Source organism: Peromyscus californicus, unplaced genomic scaffold (genome assembly GCF_007827085.1).
Source record: "Peromyscus californicus insignis strain IS unplaced genomic scaffold, ASM782708v3 Scaffold_22__1_contigs__length_63687245, whole genome shotgun sequence".
Classification (NCBI taxonomy): Eukaryota; Metazoa; Chordata; class Mammalia; order Rodentia; family Cricetidae; genus Peromyscus; species Peromyscus californicus.
This window is the reverse complement of record NW_026294525.1, coordinates 3,777,501-3,796,629: the sequence shown is the minus strand read 5'-3', so window position 1 is coordinate 3,796,629 and position 19,129 is coordinate 3,777,501. Positions and strand designations below refer to the sequence as shown.

At 50.2% G+C, this 19,129-nt stretch overlaps 1 protein-coding gene across 6 annotated transcripts in view; it reads left to right on the top strand.

Annotated features, from left to right (window-relative positions):
- Positions 1–19,129, top strand: part of Rps6ka2 (ribosomal protein S6 kinase A2) — a 263,912-nt gene that overhangs the window by 175,570 nt on the left and 69,213 nt on the right. For all 6 annotated transcript variants that reach the window (XM_052750789.1, XM_052750791.1, XM_052750792.1 and 3 more), the window contains 2 exons: positions 2,267–2,383; positions 9,031–9,112. In XM_052750789.1, the coding sequence (XP_052606749.1) occupies positions 2,267–2,383; positions 9,031–9,112 (199 nt within the window). The remainder of the gene's footprint in view (positions 1–2,266; positions 2,384–9,030; positions 9,113–19,129) is intronic.

Below are 19,129 nucleotides of genomic sequence, written 5' to 3'. Positions count from 1 at the left end.
GGGTCCACCCGCTGTTGCCCCATCCGCTCTACATTTATTTGTGGGTCAATTGAGTTCATTTCTGCCTCTGCCTTTCCTTCCTTCCTTCCCTCCCACTTTCCCTGGTGCCCTCCCGCTCTCCCTCACTCCCTACCCTCACACAGGCTCTCACTACACAGCCCTAGAAGGCCTGAAACTGGATACATAGCCTAAGCTGGCTTAGACTTTGTAGGAGGCATCTGCCTCCTAAGTTCTGAGGTTAAAGACATGCATTACTGCTTACATTTGCTTTTTTATTTCATAATCCCTGTCACCCATTTATTCTGTTATTTTTCTGGGAATTGATATTCTAGACGTAGCCTCTAATTTCCAGAATGACCTCTCCACTGTCACAGGGTCAGAGACTAGGTGGTCTGTCGTCTTTTTGTCTAGGGTTGGGGCCCTGTGAGATTCCCCCCTACCACAATGACAATATGTCTGCTGGTGTCATTGTTCAGGTCCTGTTTAGGCAGCTATATTGATGAGGTATCAATTTACACTCATGTATGTGTGCATGTATATATGTATGTATGTATGTATATGCACACATCTATGCATTAAATCTGTATATGAGAGAGAACATGTGGTTTATACAAACCTGTAGCCAATATTCTGCTAAATGGAGGAAAACTAAACATTTCCTCTAAAGTTAGGAATTAGACACGATGTCCACTCTGACCCTTTTTATTCAGTATAGCACTCACAACCTTAGCTGGAGCTACAAGACAAGAGAAAGACATAAAAGAGATAAAACAGGAAAGGAGAAGAAGGCCATTTGTGGCCTTACCCTTTGTAGCTGCTTTCATGGCTGTCCTTCCTACTTCCTGCTCTCTGGGAACATTCTAGAACCCTGCCGCAGCTCAGTAGGATTTCTTAGAACTCATAGTCATCAGTGGCATTCAGAGGTGACCCTTGCCTCTGATTTCTCTCTCTCAAGTCATGGGCTGATGGGTTTGTAAGTGGAGCTGGCATCTGACATTGAAACCGTCTTCTTTCCCCAAACACCTTTAAGAGTTCTGTTCTCGGGCACTGTGCCATACACTGAGCATTTAGTGCAGTTCGTGGTTTAGGAGCAGATGTTCTGTCCCTGGGGGAATTACATTAAAACCCCTGTAGAGTTTTGGATAAAATGACCAGCCTCACAAAGAGAAACAGTGGCTGGCAACACAAGACGAGGAGCCTCATGGTGGTGGACACCTGGAGTCCCAGACCACTCACTTCCCTGTAATGTAATGTATAATGTAGGTGGTCACTGCCACTGTGCTGTCCCCAAGCATCTGATCTGGGACTGAGTAGAGGTGGAAGGCTCTGGAGTCAGTCCTTGAATGGCGACCCTGCAGCTGTGGATCTCAGAGAGGAAGCCATGCTTTGTGGAGTGCATGGAAAGAAGATGTGGGAAGGCTGCTTCCTGCTGGCTCTTTGGGGATGGCTTCCTGGGAAGGCTGCTTCCTGCTGGCTCTTTGGGGATGGCTTCCTGGGAAGGCTGCTTCCTGCTGGCTGTTTGGGGATGGCTTCCTGGGAAGGCTGCTTCCTGCTGGCTGTTTGGGGATGGCTTCCTGGGAAGGCTGCTTCCTGCTGGCTGTTTGGGGATGGCTTCCTGGGAAGGCTGCTTCCTGCTGGCTCTTTGGGGATGGCTTCCTGGCCTACCCTTTCTGATGTCTGGGGTGACACCTGCTGTCCAGGTTCCTCACTCCAATGGCAGGCAGCTTTGACAGACTCTGCATTCCTCGTGTACAGGAAGTCTCACAGCTTCCGGATAGGATGATGGACAGTGTTGTGATTGCTGTGTGGGTGTGATAGAGACCGAAGGCTCTTTTGTAGCATCCCTTTGAATCACCTGTGTCAAAACTATTGGAAAGTGGGTGAGTTAGAAAGAGAATAAACTGTCTGCATTTCCACATGGAACCTCTCCCAGTCTCCTGCGTGGAGTGGGGAAGCAAGACATGCTCAGGGCACCACTGGGTTTCTGATCTTCCGCTGCCGTGTTCCGGGCTGACACTGTCAACTGCAGAGTGGGTTTCATGGAGGACACATTCCGATTTCCCCATGGTACTGGTGAGATACAGTGACCGAAACCTCCGGAGGAGAGAGCGCAGCTAAAGGCTCACATGTCAATCATAGGCACACCATCTCAATCCCCCGTGCTGGAAGCCCCCAGCGTAGACAACTCCCCCAGCTTTAGGGAAGGATGGAGATGGGTGGGGTGGGAGGCTGGCTGTGTCCTAACCCTGTCACTGCTGTCTTGCAGGAAGAAGGCATCGTAAAGGAGATTGATATTAGCAACCATGTGAAGGAAGGCTTTGAGAAGGCAGACCCTTCCCAGTTTGAGCTGCTGAAGGTTTTGGGACAAGGATCCTATGGGAAGGTGAGTTGGGCAGATCACCACTGGTGGGCTGGCATCAGATGCAAAGGTGGTACTGGCTGAGTCTGGTGGGGTTCGGGCATGGCACTGCCCACATTAGCTGAGCCTCTGTGTGTCAGAATCGTGAGCCACGAAGAGCCAGGTCACCCACATTCTTATGCTCATCAGTGTCCTCCTGGCTTGTGGTTATTACTAAGGGAGTCAGATTGTTGCATTAAGTCAGGGAGTCTTGCAAGTTGCAGCCTCAACAGATCTTTTTGAAAAGGAAGGGATGAGACAATAAGAAAACAAGTCAAAGGGGGAAAAGGCCTTCTCTGGATTGGCCTACACAGCTGTCACTCAAGAATCAGGAAGGCGGGGATTTGGAGTCTGTCTCTTCTCCTCACTTGGGTCAATGACACAGTCAGTTTTCCCACCTGTAAAATGAAGTAACTAACTTATTTCATATAATGTTAAATTAGCCATGAATCCAAGCTGGCTGTTGCCTGGGAAGGGCTTGTGTGCTGGACCTGCATGAGTCCTTACATCTGCCCCTTATGGGTCACAGCGATGGTGGCTGATCCCTTTCAGGGGATGAGGAATGCTGGCTCTTCCCTCAGCATCCCCTCCATACATGGTGTGGTCCTCACTCTGTATCCACTGGACTAGCCGCAGGATAGGCAGGTGCTGACAGACCCCGAGCTCCTGGGGACAGGGGGACAGGACACTTCCCGAGCTCCGCAGAAATTCAGGTGTCCAGCCAGCACTGTACCTGAACACATCTTGCTCAGGAATGGGGCTTACTTTGCACTCATGAAGCCCTGGGTTCAACCCCAACACAGCGTGAATGGTGTAAAGGAACACACTTGTAATCTCTGCACTCTGGAGGTGGAGGCAGAAGATCGGAAGTTCAGGGTCATCTTCAGCAGGATACTGAGTTCAAGGACAGCCTGGGCTCCCTGAGATCCTGTCTTTTTTTTTTAAGGAGTAGAGGAGGAAAGGCTTTCCTAGGGTCTTCATTCCTTTTACATTTTAACTTGGCTTTTAAAAAGCATTTCTTTGAAATAAATGTTTGACATCTTGACAGAGATGTTGGTGACAGGTTATATGCCCCACCCCTCCCACCCTTCTCAGTTCCTAATCTTACATGGACAGGTGGGACAAAGGAATGGAGTTGTGCAGGTACCAGTGGGAGAAGGGGGGAGGGGGCAGTGGACCGGTAAGTTCCCGTGGGCACCGGATCCCGGAGATCCGTGCCTTCAGCAGCTCCTCCAAGCCCAGTGAACTATCATGGAAATCGAGGAGCCTAGACCAAGCTCTAGAAAGAAGTGGGTTGCCCTGGCGATGCCACTCGGGCCTTCCTGGGCTCTACTCAGCAGCTGCGGGATCACGAATCATGCAGCATTTGTCTGTACAGGTTTTCTTTTTCATGAGAGCAGCATGAGGGGCCGACTGGGGGAGCCAGCCCTGGTCTGATTGGCCACCCCACACTATCCTATTCCTGCTCTGCAGGCAAACGTGCTGTGTACTTACAAATGTAGGGCAGGCATATTTCCTTTCTGTGGAAAGTTCTGGGCTGTTCTATCTAGACTGATAGATGCCGTGGATCCCAGGCCAGGCCATGCTTGGAAGTCCTGACCCCAGCATGGTTGGCCATTGCCCATCCCTGAGCCTACTGTCCTACCTTCCTTATCTGAGTGACTAAATGAATACTCTCATACCAAGAAGTGAACAGAACACATCTGTGCCCTTGACCTCAGCAGAGGGCCGTGGAACTCCAGCTGTGTGTCTCTCTGTTTGTGCCCCCAAGCCATATGGTTCCCACAGCAGTACACTACACTGAATCCCAGAACAGGGAGGCTCAGCTGCCTCGGGTCCCCATGCCAGAGTACCCCAGAGCCGGAATACCCATAGCCCGGAGCTTGGTCCTACAAGGTACTCTGCTCCCGGTAACCCTGTGGCCTGATGCTGCAGCCGTGTGCAGGGCAGGTGTGGACCGTCTTTCTGATGCAGCCTCTCCTCAACAGTGTTAGTTTACAGCTCATCTGCACTGTGATAATCCCGGGGAGCCCGGGCTTAGGACAAGAGGAGCACAAGTGAGACAGCCTTTGCCTTCAAAAGAAAAGTGGTCTAAGCTCAGGAGGTGATGCAGCCCGGTGGTGTGCTCCAGTGCTGAATGGGGTGGCGCAGACTGGCTGCTCCAGGGCAGAGATGCCGGAAGCGCCAGAGTCTGTGGGTGTGGTGGGCATCCTCTCACCTTCTCCAGCCCCCCACAGCTCCCCTCTGTTGAGAAATCCCAAGGCAGGAGAAGATGCTTTCTCCTTTTTTATTTCTTTTTAAAATTCTCCGGGGTGTGGTAAATTGTAAGTCCCACATTCTGCGAAGAGAGCAAACTGACACTTTAAAATGTCCTCGCTTTCCTGTAGCTGAACAGTGGTAGGTATTATATGGGTGGGGCTCTAAATGCCTTCTTTTGAGGGCGATTGTTGCCCGAGAGCCCCCAGAAAGTAGCTGTGCTCCTGTGACTTGGGCCCCAGAGCATCCTGCAGTGGGAGGTCCCCTCGCCAGACTGAGGACATGTTGCTAAGGGCGTTGGGCAATGGTGTCATCCATGACAGTGCTCCTGAGAGCGTCAGGCAGTGCCGAGTGCCTGCATCTGGCCCGGGCCACACAGCTGCCGGTGCAGACGGTGCAGACGTTCTGAAAGTGGGACATGTTAGCACACACCGCTGCACGAAACGCCAGAGACACAGCAGCCGCATTTGCTAAAATTATCAAAGTTGCTCTGGGGCTTTTTTCGCTGCATCCAAATAAATTTCTAAATTATATAGTCCCTTCTCTTATGGTGCTAGAGGTGACCTCTGTCCAGTCCTCTGACCACCTCAGGGAGGATTGCTGCACATGGCTCTAATTCTTGGCACTTAGTAGGAGCATGTTAGTAGTGACAGAGCTGTTTCTATGCCTTTAAAAAGGCAGACCTCCTGCTTAAAAAAACAAATGAATGTAAGCATTAGACACCATCATCAGTGGATTTCATTTTTAAAATATGAAATGCAATAAGGAAAAAAGTTTTCAGTGCTCAAAAGCTAAAGCAGGCGGATTGCCATGACTTTGAGGCCAGCCTGGGCTACAGGGTAAGTTTGTCTCCCCAAAATTTTAAGCATTTTATATGCAAATATCTGTGTAGACATTGGCATTGTCCCAGCTGATTTGTGAGTGGCACTGCCCAGGGCACATGTGGACGTGGTTTTCTGTTTAGATGTTGGCAGGGTGGGACTGCTCTCCCCATCCATGTGCCATGACTCTGTCTTAGCCCGTTTTGTGTTGCTGTATCTGACTTTTCAAAGACTAAACACTGGACAAGTTCAAAAGAAAAGAAGCCTGTTTGACCCATGGTTCTGGAGACCAGCAAGTCCAAGGATGTGGTGCCAGTCTGCCCACATCTGTGAGGACCTTCCGGATGTGTTGTAGTGTGGCACAGGGCTCCACCTGCCCCTCCCAACACCTCTGTGTGGAGATTAGAGCTACAGGAGGGAACCTGGGCGGTGCTGTCACATCATGCCATGCTACATGACAGGGTGCAGGGATGAAGCAGAGAAAGGCCAGGCAGTCCTAGACGTACACAAGCTGGAGCAGTGAAGACTGCTTCCTCTCCCCAGGCTTCTCCCTGCAGGAGGACTTTATGGTTATTTTTCCACTATGCAAATCTTTTTCTTGGGGCTTCTGTCTCAGCTGTAATATAACAGAATGGAGAGGTACCTCTGTCTGCCAGCCAGAGTCCTGTGAGGGCTTGAACAGTGACCCAGGATAGTCTTCTCCATATGAAGACTTGGCCGTGGATATGTGCATCTATGACGCCACACACTGCAATGCAAGCACCACGGTAGGGGTGCAGCCAAAACGTTCTGTGCTGGCTCCTCAGTGCTCAGCTCCCACTGACGCCAACCTGATGATTGCAGGAAAATGCGGTGGTCATGTGGCCAACAGCATAGACCTTGCTACAAACCCCAACCTGCTTTCTAGCTCCTAGTCTCCCTTCCCAAGTGATGGGATGGATGCTCAGCTGCCATATGCATAGCACCCAGGATCCATCATCACCACCTAGACTCTTGGCTATGCCTCCTGCCTCCTGCCTGCCAGGCATTATCAACTCTACACTCTTTTGACAAAGTGCAGATGGATGCTGTAGGTGTCAGAAACAGGCTGGAAGATTGAACGGGATTCTATCAGATGGAGACTACACCGAGTCAGCTCAGACATGGGCACTAATGCTTTTTGTCTTCAAAAAAGTCCCTTATTCCAACCACTGCTGTCTCGTTTCTACCTGCTTCTTGGTAGAAACGAGCCTACACTGGCACCCTGCGCTCATTCCCTACACCAAGGAGGGGGCCTTGACCTAGAACAAGAGACCTTCCATCTGCTGTAACATCTAGGGATGTGGCAGAGCTGTGTGTGGGGCCATTTGGATCTCAGGATTTGGTGCCTCAAATCCAGCATGGCAGTCGGCACATAGGAGACTGAGCCCCAGACTCTCTCTTGGGTTTGTACATCCAGTCATGGAGATGTGTGCATACGTACACATTGATGTCCCGCACATCTAAATAATCAGTGTCATGCCCAGTGATGGTGTCCCCATGACTTCCCAGGACTCTGTGTGCTCCTGGAGGTGCTGATCACCACACAAGACAGGGATCTTCTCCTTCCCTGCACCTTTGCCATCTGGCAGAGAGCATGACATTTTCCCACGGACACCAGATACTCCCTCCTGTTGAGGGCTGTGGTCACAGTACTGACAGTGGTCAGGAGGAATGAGGTAGAGGCAGTGCTGGGGTCAGAGGCGGCTGGGTTCCCTTCAGGACATGATGTGGGGCTGACACTCCAGCTGTGGATGTGGGTCTTAAGCTTGGACAATGCGTCTTCCCACTTCCTCCTCTGCTGTGTGCTGCAATTGATATCTGGGGTCTCCTGGAAGGACAGCAGAGACCCGCTGGTCCGTACCTTGTCTCTGCACTCTGCAGGTTCCTGAACACTCTCTTTGTCTATGATAGAGAACCAAGAGAGTGAGGAATTGCCTGCCACATGGCTGGGGAAACCTGCAGCCCTACTGTGATTGATATTACTGGTATAGGCTCATGATGGTGCTATATCCTTGGCCAGTGTGGGCTATCTAGAGTTTTGTGGAGCTAGAATACCCCGAAGTGCATGCAGGAGAGCTGGGCATGAGGGAAGCCTTTGGGAAGGAGAAACGCAACAGATCCACCCATCTGAGGCAGCCTCTGCTCACACCTGCAGCACAGCCCAGGATGCCATGGTGGGCTCTGGTACCAAGCAGGGCTTACACCAGTGGGAAAATTCTTCAAGGAAAATCAGTGCTCTCTCTGTCTGTGTGGAGCATTCCTTTTCATACTCACCATTTTTCTTCATTTTTTTTTTAAATCAGTAATCTTGCCTTAAGCTCAGTCTGTCTCGGGTATCTTTTGTTTTGTTGATTTATTCCATGCAAAAAAGTGTTTTGGAGAGTGTTAAATAACCACATGAGTGTGCCTAAGAGTCAGAAAATAAAAACCAAAAAATTATCAGTGAGCTTCTGCTGCCCACAACTAGAATCTTGTCCTGGCTAGTTTTATGTCAACTTGACACAAGCTAGAATTATCTGAAAGGATTCAGAAAATGCCTCCATAAGATCCAGCTGTAAGGCATTTTCGTAATTAGTGATCAATGAGGGAGGGCCCAGCTTGTGGTGGGTGGGGCCATCTGTGGGCTGATGGTCCTGAGTTTTATAAGAAAGCAGCACCCTCCATGGCCTCTGCATTAGTTCCTGCCTCCAGGTTCCTGCCCTGCTTGAGTTCCTGTCCTGACTGCCTTTGATGATGAACAGATGTGGAAGTGTAAGCCAAATAAACCCTTTCCTCCCAACTTGCTTTGGTCATGATGTTCATGGTCGTGGTGTTCATCACAGCAATAGAAACCCTAACTAAGACAGATCTGGATAAGGAGAGTTCAGATAAGAGTAGCATGTCTTGCAAATCTGGTGCAGTCTGTTCTGTGTGCATCACCGTTCTGGTGCCAAATGAAGATTAGTGGTGCCCAAACCACCAGAAGCAAGGTGATGCTCACCACAGAGCTATAGCATGTAGATGTTGGAAGCCTAATTGCTAGAGATAACCTGTGTTTCTTGTAGTGCCTCCATGATTGCAGCTCCTTCATACCCCCTTGTCAATCATTCAGGATTGCGTCCTGTGTCATCCCGGTGATAACACACTGACAAAAGCGTCTTAGAGGAGAACAGGTTTCCTTTAGCTCACAGTTCCACAGTCCAGTATCTCAGGGCGGTCGCAGCAGCAGCAGGGGTTTGAGACAGCTGGTCACATCACATCCACAGTCAAGAGCAGAGGGAAATGGATCCGTGAATGCTCACTTGTTAGCTTGCTGGCTTACACTCATCTCCACTTCTCCACTCTTACAGTTCAGCATCCCCTGACCATGACCCACCCGTAGTGGGCTGGGTCTCCCACATCCCTTACCTTAGTTAAGACAGCCCAACACAGACAGTCACACAGGTAAACCCAGTGTTGACAGTTCTTCCATAGCCTGTTCCCAGGTGACTCTAGGTTGTGTCCAGTTGACGAAACTGACAATCACAGGCAGCCGGTATGTTTTCTGCTCCTCAGGTATTCTTGGTGAGGAAGGTCACAGGATCGGATGCTGGTCAGCTCTATGCCATGAAGGTCCTGAAGAAAGCCACCTTGAAAGGTAAGGGTCCTGGGAGGACCAGTTACTTCTGGGACACACCACTGCCATCTTCACGTGGCAATTTGAGGAAGTAATGGTTTTACTTCGTCTTCATGGTTTCAGGAACCTCAGAGGAGGGCACCGGGCACTCACTCCCTGGTTAATAAGATGCCAACATTTCTCGGGTGTTGTAGCTATCCCTGCAGAGTTTGTTCGGCTTTCCGAGGAGAGGTTGTTGCATAAGTAGCATTCTGCATATGTTCTGCTGCAGAGATCCATGTGGGAAAAGAGCATCGACAAGGAAGCCATTTGTTCCGGCTGTGTGGCTCCACAGTAGGCCGAGCGCCACCCGCCACGCTGGATTGCTCAGTTTCACGGGAAACCCGATCCACAAATGTGCTGTGCTCACTGGTTGCCCAGTGACTGGGGACAGACATTGAGTGGAACCGTGAACTTCCAGCCTCTGGTGTGGCCATCCTCCCAGTGGAGGGGGCGGGGCCTGTTCTAAGCCCAGACTCAGGGCTCACTCTGACCTCTTGGTTCTGATCACCCTTCTTCATCCTATCGCTGAGGGAGCATCCAAGGCCCTAACCAGCACAAGATTCATACCAGCACGGACTAATGATCCAACAGTGGCTTCTTAGTGATGTGCACTGGCCTCGCAGAGGTGGAGCCTTGAGTAGGGGCTGATCTGCCAGGAGCACAGGGGCCCAGGCTTAGGCCCTCGGGTGGGGGGCGGGGGGGGCTGTGAGACTCAAAAGATGCCAAGGGAACACTTGGATTTTTAGGTCTTGTAATGTACCGTCCTCAGCAGTAGAGGACTCCAAAGAATGTGTCATTCTGAGCCTTCAACTCACTTGCTGTCTAGCTGGAGAGATGAAGTGTATGTGTTTCAATCCATATATAACCAGTTATATAGGGCAATAGAGATGCATGAGCGAAGTATCCTCGAAATGTAAACACCTCAGTGCACAGCGAGGAAAAATTCTTTCAAGGGAGGTGGCGCTGGTGTTTAGCAGGTGTGTGGGAGCCAAGGCCTAACTTTAGAATGGACAATCTTTTTCCATAAAAGAGATAAATTATGTGGATCAGTGATCAGAAAATGCAAATACTGACTACTTCTGCCAGTCTGGGCAGAGATCTGTCATCCGAGTGTTCCTAGGGAAGGCCACGGTGACACTAACAAGTGGCTCATGGATCCCGAGGAGCAGGACTGTGGCTTCTTCATAGGTCATTCAGATCTACAACCGAAGGCATGTTTCTCAGAGCTAACATAATCTTATGCGTGGTTTTATGTTGTTATAGCTGGTTGTCAGTTGAACATGATGAGACACTCCAAGATTCTTCACAAAAATGTTGTAGAATTATTCTTTCTAGCCGAGAAAGTATATAGGAAAGAACTCCAACATTCAATAAGATGAACTTCACTTAAGGGTTGTCTCAGAGAAACAGACATCCCGTTAAGATCATTTGAGAGTCCTCAACATACACTGCTTCTGCAGTTCCTCAGAGGTGAAGCACCTTGTCCCCGACCCAGCCGCTCCACGGCACGCAATGCTGTCAACAGCACAGCTCACTGACCACAGCCTTGAGCACAAACACCAGGCATCACCATCACCTGAAGATCCACACCGCAGTGTGTCCATACAGACGTTTCCAGAGAGTTCACCTGAGGTGAGAAGATCCACCCTGTATGTGGGCGACACCAACCCATAGGCTGAATAAAAACATCACGCTCTGCACCCTAGTTGTGAACCCAATGCAAGCAGTGGCCTCCTGCCCCATTACCATTCCTTTCGTTCCGTGGTGGACTCTTTCCTCACACTGTAGGCCGTTCCTCTGGAGATGGCTTTCTCCAGCCTTTTGTCATCTTGTCCCATAGTAAAGGTCATGTGGTCTGTCCACACGGTATTTCTTGGCCTTGAGAGTAAATACAGTACTGATCCACGCCTCACTGTGGATGAACGTGAGGACGGGGCGCTGAGAGGAAGAAGGACGACACCAAGTTCATATCGAGTGAAGCTGGTTTCTTGAGGTTGAGAACAGACTGACCGGGTTGGTTTGGCCAACTTGGTACAAGCTAGAGATGTGTGAAGAGGGAAACTCAAGTGAGAAAATGCCCCCATCAGATTGGTCTGTAGGCAAGTTTGTGGTGGGCGGCTTTTTCTTGATCATGATTGATGTGGGAGGGGCCAGCCCATTAGAGCTGGTGCCACCCCTGTGTAGATGTCTTGGGTTGTGTTAGAAAACAGGCCGAGCAAGCCATGGGAACAAACCAGTAAACAGCACTCCCTCAGTTCCTGTCCACAGGTGTCCGCCTTGAGTTCCTGTCCTGGCTTCCTTCATGATGGACTGTGATCTGGATGTGGAAGCCAGATAATTACTTTCCTTTCCAAGTTCCTTTTGGTCTTAACCACAGCAATAAAAACCAAACAGGACACTGACCACCGAGGCAGCTGGTGCATCTGTGGCTTCAGAATAGGGGCTGGAGACACAGGCTTGAATTCTCCATGGGCCTAGACTTCTTAGGGGTGGAGAAAGTGCTTCAAAGTCGAATGTGGCAAGGGTGAACTCCTCTCCGATGCAGAGGAGGTACCCGTTTGGATTGAAGACAAACGGAGGATGGCAGCAGCTGCTCTCTTCAGCGGCATTCACTCTGATGATCCATGATGTCCATGCCTCCTCCTCCTCCCTCTCCTCCTCCTCCTCCTCCTCCTCCTCCTCCTCCTCCTCCTCCCCAGCTCTGGGACAGAAGTGAATCAGAGTGAAGTGGGAGCCACAGAGGAAGGCCTTAGTGCTCAGCCTGTGCTGCAGAATGCAGACACGAAGGACTAGGAAGCTGTGCTCTGTGTCTAGCACTCACTGGACCTTTGTTCCCTCAGGGTTGACCATGATGCTCAGCCTATCACTTCTGTCTCCTTTGCATAGTGAGCCTTTGAAATAACTTATGATTCAAGCGGAAGTGCTCCTGAGAACTGGCTCCCAATCCAGTTTTATACATAGGATATGAGACTACATCTCCTAAGAGATCATAACAAGTGCCCTGAGCCTGTGTTAAATGTACACATACACACACTCAGTTACACACATACACTCACTCAGTTATACACATAAACAGACACACACACACACACACACACACACACACATACACAGACACACACACCCATGTCCATACCAGCAGGAATATTGTGGACATGTAAACAACTCTGTCTGGTTACCAAATTACAGACAGCTTTTATTTTCTTCTCCATGAATTATATCTCAAAATTTCAACAAACCTCCTCATATCTGGTGTTGTCTTAGTTAGGGTTTCTATTGCTGTGAAGAGATGCCATGACCACAGCAACTCTTATAAGGAAAACATTTAGTTCCAGAGGTTTAGTCCATTATCATCATGGCAGAGAGCATGGTGGTATGCAGGCAGACATGGTGCTGTCTACATCTTGGTCAGAAGGTAACAGAAATTGGACTCTGGCACTGGACATGGCTTGGGCGTGTATGAAACCTCAAAGCCCGCCCCCACAGTGACACACTTCCTCCAACAAGGCCACACCCACTCCAACAAAGCCACACCTCCTGATAGTGCCACTCCCTATGAGCTTATAGAGTCAACAGCATTTAAGCTACCACAGGTGTCTTATAATTTTTAAGAAACAAATACTCTAGAACAGTGTGTTTGACTATGTGCAATCACTTACATTTTGTGAAAATGAGCCATATGGGCAAAAAGGAATGGGAAAAATTCCTCATCTCCTTGTGCTCTGTCTGAAGTCAGCCAATACCAAACACTGTTTTACATTCCACACGATTTCAGTTTTCTCTAATGGACTATCAGTAAGGAATAGATTTCCTCCAGAAGTCCAATAGGGTCTCTTTCTTAAGAGAAAATGGAGGAGCCTCGAAGAGCAGTGTTTTGTGTGTGGTAGCCACAAGATATGATACTGCACCACACGGAGGTAGAGCAGACCCCTGGCCTCCCGTGTGCTCCCACTGGGCTTACCTCCCCTCCCTGCCTGAGCTCCCTTACAACTGGAAGAAGAGTCCACGCAAATGAACATTCAAATTTGTTTTGCTCCCAACTTCTCTGCATCCTGTTATCCTGAGTTACTCACATACCAGTTCCTCCCAGTCTCCATCATACCCCCAGCTTGCAGGCCAGTTTCTATAAGAAATGTGCTGGAGAGAAAAGGTGTGTCTGTAACACCCACGGTGTGTCCTCCCCTTGCCAATCACAAGCTCTCCGAGCGCAGTTGCCGGAGGGAACCGGAATGCATTTGAATAGCAAAGTCATTTTGAAAAGGAAATTAAAAGGGGGCAGGGGCTTGCGGAAATCATTTTGAAACTTGAGATTGTTTCTCCACAGCGCAGGGACGGCCATGTGGGCAGGAGGAGGACGGTTGTCAGTGGGAGTCCTCGTGACTTGACAAGGAGGATAACAGCTCTCACAGCGCTGTTCTACCTTTAAGTCTGGAGCGTCAGGCACAGCCCCCTCCTTCCAGTACAAAGGTGACAAGCCATTTCTAAAGGGATGTCAACTGCACTGCTCCATAGCTGAAAGAGAAAGGAGCCAGCAGGTGAATGCTCCCGCCTGCCACTCCAGCTGAGGCCCCATCATCCCAGTTCCATCCCCCAACTTCATGACAGGAAGGCGCTACTTAAGGACCTTTACAGTTTCTTGTGTTCTTAAACTTGGCAAAGTTTTGTGACAGGATGAAGTAACTGTGGGCAATAGTTTCATAGTATGCGCTTTAAATACAGGGAACCCTGGAGTGTGGCATTCCACTTAGTGCTGGAGGGGGCTTGACTGTGAATGTTCTGCCCAGAAACATGCTCCCATGAGCCCCAACATTAAACGGGTCTGATCTCTTCTACACAGTCATGAGCCGGCAAGAGGGCACCACTGCCAGCCGTGAGAGATGTCCGACCATGAGTGGGACAGTGGATTTCTGGTAGATCACCCTGCCGGTGCCTGGGGCTTCATGGAAGAAGGTCTGAGCTGCAGAGTCTTAAACTTCCTTCCTGTCTCTCTTCGTTGCCAGTGTGGAGATTCCTTGGTCCATGGTTCAGATTAGGAAACTGGACTTGGAGCCACAGCCAGCTCTTAACCCCACTGGCTGTGCCACCCGGGGAGCCTCTCCTGGCTCCACACCCTTTCGAGCAGGGCTGGAGGTGACCTCTCCAGGACCGTTGGTGTGACAGCCAGTCTTTCGGTGTATTGAAGTGTCACCGGCACACACACACCTTCAGGAAGCTTCTCTGTCCTTTTCTCCATGGGAATCAACTGTTCTGGAGACAGCCTAGGGAATGCAAAATGGGCAGCAATGGTGGCTTCAGTCTGTGGTGCGGAGTGCCGTCTGCTTAGGGAGAATGCTGTCCTGATCAAGCTGTGCTCCTGCCATGAATGGCCTGAAGTAGTTCATGGCTGTAATCATGGCTCGTGGTGACTGGTGCCACAGGCGATGCAGAACTCATGTTCCTGCAGCCGTCTCTCTGGTGTGGAGGGAATTGTCCACCTGTGGTATTTCTTTGCAGGACTAGTTGACAGTGTTCATATCTGTGTTTTCAGACCTAACTTGTGGTCATTTGCCCTGGAAGTCAATGCTCTCACCCTGAAGGTGGCAAACATTCTCTTCTGAGGAGGAAATTAAGTTCTACTGATTGTGAAGGACAATAGTACCCTGTGTCCCACTCTCTAAGCATGCAAAGCGGCCGACAGACAGCTGTGACTCTTGGTGGCTGAGGGGTGGGTCTTTGAGAAGCATAGACACGAGGAAGAAGAGGGAGAGGGAGATCAGCGGAAGTTGTCGGCAGAGTCTGCTTCTCGTGATGGTCCTGCTGTGGGGTGGGAGCGCGATGCATGGTCCCACGGATACCGTGTCTGCAGGGCTCTCTGCTGACCAGGATAGGCGTGTATCGATGGTGCTTGTATCGATTGCAGCATCCTGAAATAGTCCCTGGCTCGAGTTGGTTCCAGCCTCCAGAGTGTTATTTTCAGCACTTCTGTATTTGTTTCTGTCTTAGCTGAGGTGCTGCGTTAAAAACATTGACTCATTCAGAAACTCAGCTTCAGTGGCTGCGTCTGAACAGATTGTATTTCTAAGCCAAATCATTTACGCCCTTTGATTCCCATTTGGGTGATTTCAGATTCTGGGGCGGGGGCAGGTTGGGGGCATGTGTGGCACACTCCAGACACAGGTTTTAAGTGTCCTTTTTTCAGTGTGAGAACAGGCAATACCACTTTACAAACGAGGGGACCGAGGACAAAGCAGCAAAGGTCCCCCAAACCATGTTATGCGGAGGTGGTAGAGACCAGGGTTCTGGTGCCCTCACGCCCCAACACTCCAGTCTCCCTCCATCTCCTCATCAGGAAGCCATCTGCTGGCTTGTTGTGCTTAAAGTGTCTACTCTGTCAAGGATTTATTTTCCCAAGGAGTTATCTCTGATGAAAAGTAGAGTGAGAATGACTCCCTTGTGTGTCTTCAGCCCTGAGCCCTTACTGTTTTTCTGTAGCAAACACCTTCTTTGTGGAAGGCCCTGATTTGTTGTGGACCCGACTGCCTGTGCACCTCCGAGCCCATCATGTGTTTCTGGCAGAATCGCACTTCTTGACATATAGATATGTAAATGGAAAAAATAACTCCTCCTTGCTGCCCCCCATCTTCAGCGTCTGCACAGTGTGACCCCAGAAGAGGGAAGAGCTTCTGGAAGAAGTGACGTTAACTGTCATGTCATTGAGACAGTTCAGTGTGCAGGAACAAAGAGGCAGGTCTTGAGGAATTATGCCCGGTCAGGCAGCCCACACGGTCACCTTGATTATCTATGGATTTCTTCTCTTCTTGGGCAGCGGGTAATTATCTGCAAAATGTTTTGACTCCCAAATGTCTCACAGACTGTGTTCTGTCACGAATTAAACTTTTAACAACTGGAGACTACCTTCTTCATCTGGGAGACAGGTGGCTGAACACTGTTCTTTGTTCAAACTGAGTGAACTCAAGGACATTGAAGCAAGTTGGGGGGGGGGGGATTCAGATGATGGGAACCAGATTCGAGGCCATGGTGAGATGGTGGAGAAACAGAGTCCCCTTTCTCTGCCACCATGTTTCACCAGGTCATATTTCCTGGGTCATGAGGATTGGACCAGGCAGGTGGTGTGGAAACTTTTCCATAGAGAAGAGGCATGGAGGGATGAGAGCAAGTGTGTGTCTCCTGAGACAAATGATATAGGTGCAGGAAGGCTGGCCAGGTGCTCTTGAGGCCCGGAGAAAAGTCAGCCCTCGCAGCAGATAGAGGGACCCCACGGCCCGGAGCAACTGCCCTTGAACTCCCTGATACAGAAATGAGAGATTTTCCTTTTTGATGCTAACTTGATTGAGGCCAAAAAGTTTCTCAGCATCAGAGCCTATATTCATGACCACTGTCTCCTCTAAACACTTTTATTTTGAGAAAATATCCATTCTTCCTTCAGGGTCTTTATTAACTGCCGTCAGCTGTATTTTTCACAGAACAAACAGGTTTCAGTTTGGTTTTTATCAGCTCCCCCACAAGTCTTCCAAATTCCTGCCTGCTGTAGTCTAAATCTATGTCTTGGGGCCAAGGAGGTAGAGAAGCTCCGCACCTACCTTCTTATTCTTCCACCATTGTTGATTTTCTCCTGGGAGCCGTGGTCAGTGGAGAGACCCACTCTGGAGTCTCCAGGGCACCATCAGGGGAGTCACTGTGTTGAAGGTGCTATCAACCTGTTTTTATCCAATAGAGTATTTCTCCAAGAGCAAATGGATGTTTTTGTTTTTGTTTTTTTTATTTAATTAGAAAAGAAAAGTCTTTGAAAGCATGAAGGAAGAGGGTCAGTTCACCCAGGGCTACACAGCAAGACCTTTTTCAAAGAAAATGAAAACTTGTAAAAGTCATTCCAAAGGCGTGACAGGGCATGGACTTCTCTGATTTTGTTTGTCTAGTCCCGTTGCAGACCCCAGGAAGAGCGAGGTCTCAAAGGTTCTAATGATCCTGCATTGCCGTCTCATTCTGTGTGAGCCTCCTCTGCCCCCGCCCTGGTGGACAGTCTGGAACTGCCCAGTGTTGGCCAGCGTGCTTCTTCCATGCATCTGGATTGTTCTCTGTCTTCCGTCACTTTTCATGTTGCTCTCCACAACAGTGTGTTCTCTCTAAATCCTGGTACAGGACAACACCCCATACTTGAGGTCCCCATTGAGGGCCTCTGTTCATCCTGTGCATCCCAGGCTAGCCCCTGTGTGGGACAGGGGCAATACACCTGCATTGCCAGCGAAGTGGCAGCTCAGCCTCCTGCCAGCCCCTGTGTGGCCCCAGCATTTCACTCAGTGTGGCTGCAGGTGGCCTCCGCTTGACCCTGTGACTTCAGAGGGCCAGCTCCAAGGAGTGCACGCTTATTGGGACCTGCATGGTCTCGATCTCTCTGAGACTGTGGGCACAGCCTCTCATGATTCCCTCTGCGGTCTCATTCCCCACAAGCATTTCAATCAGGTCCAGCCATGGGTCTGTGCCATGTGTATGTCCTCCTGCCTCCTCCCTGGGGACTCATGCACCCCATGTCAGTTCTTGCTGGCCCTGCATCGCTACAGCCTCCCTGTGCTGCACCCGGTGCTCAGCACGTGTGCAGCACCTCTGCAGCCTCCTGACATGGAGTTCTTGGAAGGTTCTTCCCCCTGCAGTGTTCCCCCACTTCCTCCGCACTCCCGGGCTTCCCGCCGACAGTCCTCCCGCCACCCGCTTCAGTGTATCTCTTACGTGTAGCAGGCAGAGCTTCAGCTTTGCACACTAAATGCTAGTACAGAGTGCACTGAGAAATGGTGAGGAACAGGAGTGGGCAGGAAGGAAGTGGGAGGCAGACAAATCCATGACCAGGAAGTAAGAATCAAGCTTCATCACTCAGCTGGCCAACTTACAGAAGGCCCAGGAAGACCCATGCCCACCCCCACTCGGCTGTCTCCACTGTCCCCACGTCCATCATCCTCTGGATAAGAAGAACCCACCCCCACATCTACTCTGCTGTCCCAATCACCTCCAAATCCACCATCCCACAGCCCATTCTAGTTGACCTTCATAGGAAAAAGAACAAAAAGAAAACCTCCCCGACAAGTTTCCAAACTCTAGACCACTCCAGCATTAACTCAGCAGTGGAAAGATGTCACGCAAGATCCTTGTGCTGAACTTCTGAGCATGCTCACTCAGCTTCCGTGGTCCCAGCGAGAGGAGCAATCTCTGAGCTAAGGTCATTGCTCCCGTGACAAGGACACAGCCAGGATGGGAAGACAGGCTAATCTTAGCAGCCATCTTTACTCTGGGCACTGTGCTTCCCTTCGCTTCCTTGAGTTGCAGCTGCCATTCCTCATCCCCATGCACTGAACCTCTCAGATTGCTCATGTCCTGTCCTCCTCACGAGCCCTTTGACCTCTGTGCTGTTACTACAATGGCCACGTCCAGTCTCTGGCAAGGGGCAACTGTGCACTCAGCTGAAGAGCAGCAAGAGGGCTCAGCTCTGAGCAACCGCGTCCTTCGACTGCGAACCTGCTTTCTCTTCTGTAAAACGATGGACAGAATGACATGTTCTCCAGGGTCTTCCAGGCATGACATTATGGTGCAGCCCATCACTCCTTGCTTCGGGGTGAGTCTGCTTATCGACTTAGAGTATGGAGCTGCGTGGGACATCGGGGAGCAAATTCCGCAGTTCCCACAGCTCTGTCACTCCGCCGCCTTCTGGATGCCTGTTCTCTGCCCTTTACCCTCTAAGGGGTGTCACAGACGGCTGCATTGACAGGAGCTGTTATTGACAGTTGAGCAAAAGGAGCAGTGTGCCGGGTGAAAAAGAGAGAAACCTCGGAATCTCAAAGTACAAGGCCACCAAAGGGGCAGCTGAGGACGCTTGGACTCAGGCTGATGTTTCAGGTGTGCTATATGGATTTCACCTGTTGCTCATGATAAGGTGGGAGACATTTACCCCTGTTCCCTGAGAAAGCAGTGGCAGTGAGCAGCCCACAGCGATGCTGACCCTGGCAGGGC